This window comes from Teleopsis dalmanni, chromosome 1, assembly GCF_002237135.1.
Source record: "Teleopsis dalmanni isolate 2A chromosome 1, ASM223713v2, whole genome shotgun sequence".
Classification (NCBI taxonomy): Eukaryota; Metazoa; Arthropoda; class Insecta; order Diptera; family Diopsidae; genus Teleopsis; species Teleopsis dalmanni.
Window position 1 is genome coordinate 222649396 of NC_051846.1, and position 3055 is coordinate 222652450.

The following is a 3055-nucleotide window of genomic DNA, read 5'->3' on the forward strand; positions in this document are numbered from 1 at the left end:
ATGTCTATGAAACATATATCAGAAATATATAAGTCCTGCGTTGGTGTTACGACAACGGCCATAATTATATGTCTATGAAACATATATATATATACTGTAGTAGAATTAAAGAATAAATATAAATGGCTGGCAACCCTATTGATGACTAACGAATGTAAAGAATGACAAATAAAGAATCAAGCAGTGTGTAATAAGAAACTAAATGAAGCGGTTGTGTTTTATTGCTACAATATCAGGTGTGGGGTAAAATTCACGTGAAGATAAATAAATTATTCTAGCGACAATAGCGTGCGTACAAATAAGAATTAAGTTCGCGTTAAATTGCGCAAATCTACAATATATATATTAATCAGTTTTAAAAAAAAAAAAAAAATAATAATAAAATAATGGCTGATGCCTCAAGAGCTGCAATAATCGAGACATTGCGAAATATGAATATTTCATTTCCAGACACAGCAACATTAAGTCAACTTAAGAAATTAGTTGCTGGTGTTATTGAGGAAGTGGACGAGCGGTCCGAGTCAACAATATTAGCAAATGCAACTTCAGAAATAGTAATAGCAAATGCGACTTCAGATGACAAAAGTGACGCCACCAATACATACGATAATAATGCCGCCATTGTGACATATACAAAACTCGATAAAAGTGATGCCAATGAAAATCAGTGCAGTGAAAATAATAATGCCGCCATTGAGACATATACAAAACTCGATAAAAGTGATGCCAATAAAAATAAGTGCAGTGAAACCACAGCTAAAATTAAACATGCTGTAAACACCGGCAATGTAAACACTTCAGTTAACACAGATGAACTTAAGTTACGAGTTAAACTGCTGGAAAATCAAATAAGAATTATGGAGATGCAAAATCAAATATCAATTAACTCTACCCAATATAAAGAAATAGAGCAAGTGTCAAAGAAATTCAGTGGCGATGATGACATGGACGTCATAACTTGGATTGAGGATTTTGAAAATATATCCGCAGTGTACGGATGGACGGAGAAAGTTAAACTGGCTTTCGCTCGGCGAATGCTTACTGGCACTGCTGAATTGCTGTTGGGTTTTACGGAAGTTAATTCTTGGGAACAACTCAAAGAATTACTTCAAAAAGAATTTACAAAAACCTTAAGTGTTAGAGATGTTTTTAAAAAGTTGGAAACACGCGCCTGGGATAAAGGAAAGGAATCGCTACTGCGTTATGTGATAACGATGCAGAACATTGCGAGCAAAGCACCTGTGTCGGAGGAAGAACTAATTGAATACATCATAAATGGCCTTAAAGACAGATCAACAAATGTAGTTATGCTTTATGGAGCCACATCAATAGTAGAGCTTAAAAAACTGCTACTAAAATATGAAAAAATCACGGAAGTTACGGATGCAAAAAACATGATAAGTCGACCGTTTCAGAAATCACAAGCTAAACGAGATTTTCCTGTGGTTAACAATAATGCTACTGATGAAAATCATTCAAACGTGCAAAACAAGCCTGTACGCTGTTTCAATTGTTCGGGATATGGCCACTATGCTGTTGACTGCAAAAAGGAAAAACGAGGAAGAGGGTCCTGTTTCACATGCGGCAAATTCGATCACGTGCACAGTGACTGTCCGAAAAAATCTGTAAACTTTGCTGCTAATAATGATGACGATTATGAAAAAGTAGAATTTGAAAAAAAGGTAAGTGTTGCTTTTAATACCGATTGCGAACCTGAACTTAAATTTGACTGTTTTCTATGTCTGCTGGATACGGGTAGCCCTATTAATTTTGTAAAGCGGTCGGCAATATTATCTGCTAATCCTAAGATCCAATTACATGATAATAAAATGTCGCAGTATGTAACTCTGGGACGTAAAAATATAATGTATTGCGGAACTGCAAATGCAAAAATCCAATATAAAAATAAGATAATTACCGTAAATTTTTTAATTGTACCAGACAATTACTTATCATATTCAATTATATTTGGCAGAGATTTTTTACAAAAATTTAATATTTCTCTGTGTATTAAACACACAAATAAAAATGACTTTTCAGAAAGTCAATTAGAAAACAGGCATAATTTAAATATATTGGAAAAGACAAAGGCAGATCACATTGTAGGTAGAACATTTAGAGAAATGTGTAACATCACAAAAAGTGATGGTGATTCCTTAAATATTAACCCAAACTTATCCCGCGATTGGACAACAAAATGGGAAACAATGATAAAAAATAATTACATACAAAAACCGTTAGCAAATTTTTTGGACACTGATTATGAGGCAAAAATAGAAATAAAAACAGACACACCAATTTTCTGTTCACCACGACGGTTGTCTTTTGCCGAAAAGAATGAAGTAAATGATATAATTAAAGACTGGCTCGATAAGAAAATCATTAGACATAGCGACTCCCCGTATGCATCACCAATAGTTCTTGTTAAGAAAAAATCGGGAGAAACTAGAATGTGTATAGATTACAGAAACCTGAATAAACATATTATTAGAGATAATCACCCACTGCCACTAATTGAAGATTGTTTAGAATACTTAGGGGGTAAGAACATATTTACATTAATGGATTTAAAATCGGGATTTTTCCATGTAAATATACCTAAAATATACCTCGTTTGTGGTACCTAATGGCCAATATGAATTTTTAAAAATGCCTTTCGGTCTAAAAAATGGCCCAGCTGTTTTTCAAAGATTTATTACAAAAATCCTAAGAGATTTTATTGAGAATTCAGAAATTATAGTTTATTTAGACGATATTGTAATTGGAAGCAAAACAATAGAGGAACATTTCATAATTGTAAGCAAAGTTTTAAACAGATTAGCAGAATTCGGACTTCAGATAAAACTAAGTAAATGTAAATTTGCGCACAGCAAAATAGAATACCTTGGGTATATTGTTTCATCACAAGGAATTAAACCCTCGGAGAGCCATGTCGAAGCTATAAGAAATTTTCCTGACCCAAAAAATCAACGACAACTTCAGTCATTTGTCGGTTTATGTTCATATTTCAGAAAATTTGTGCAATCCTTTTCAATAATAGCTCGACCACTATATG

At 33.4% G+C, this 3055-nt stretch overlaps 1 protein-coding gene across 1 annotated transcript; it reads left to right on the forward strand.

Annotated features, from left to right (window-relative positions):
- The first annotated feature begins 386 nt into the window (after nucleotides 1-386).
- Nucleotides 387-2627, forward strand: LOC119667469. The gene is made up of 2 exons (XM_038076762.1): nucleotides 387-1854; nucleotides 2041-2627. Exons 1-2 carry the CDS (start codon nucleotides 387-389, stop codon nucleotides 2625-2627), a joined length of 2055 nt encoding a protein of 684 aa, XP_037932690.1.
- The last annotated feature ends 428 nt before the right edge of the window (nucleotides 2628-3055 follow it).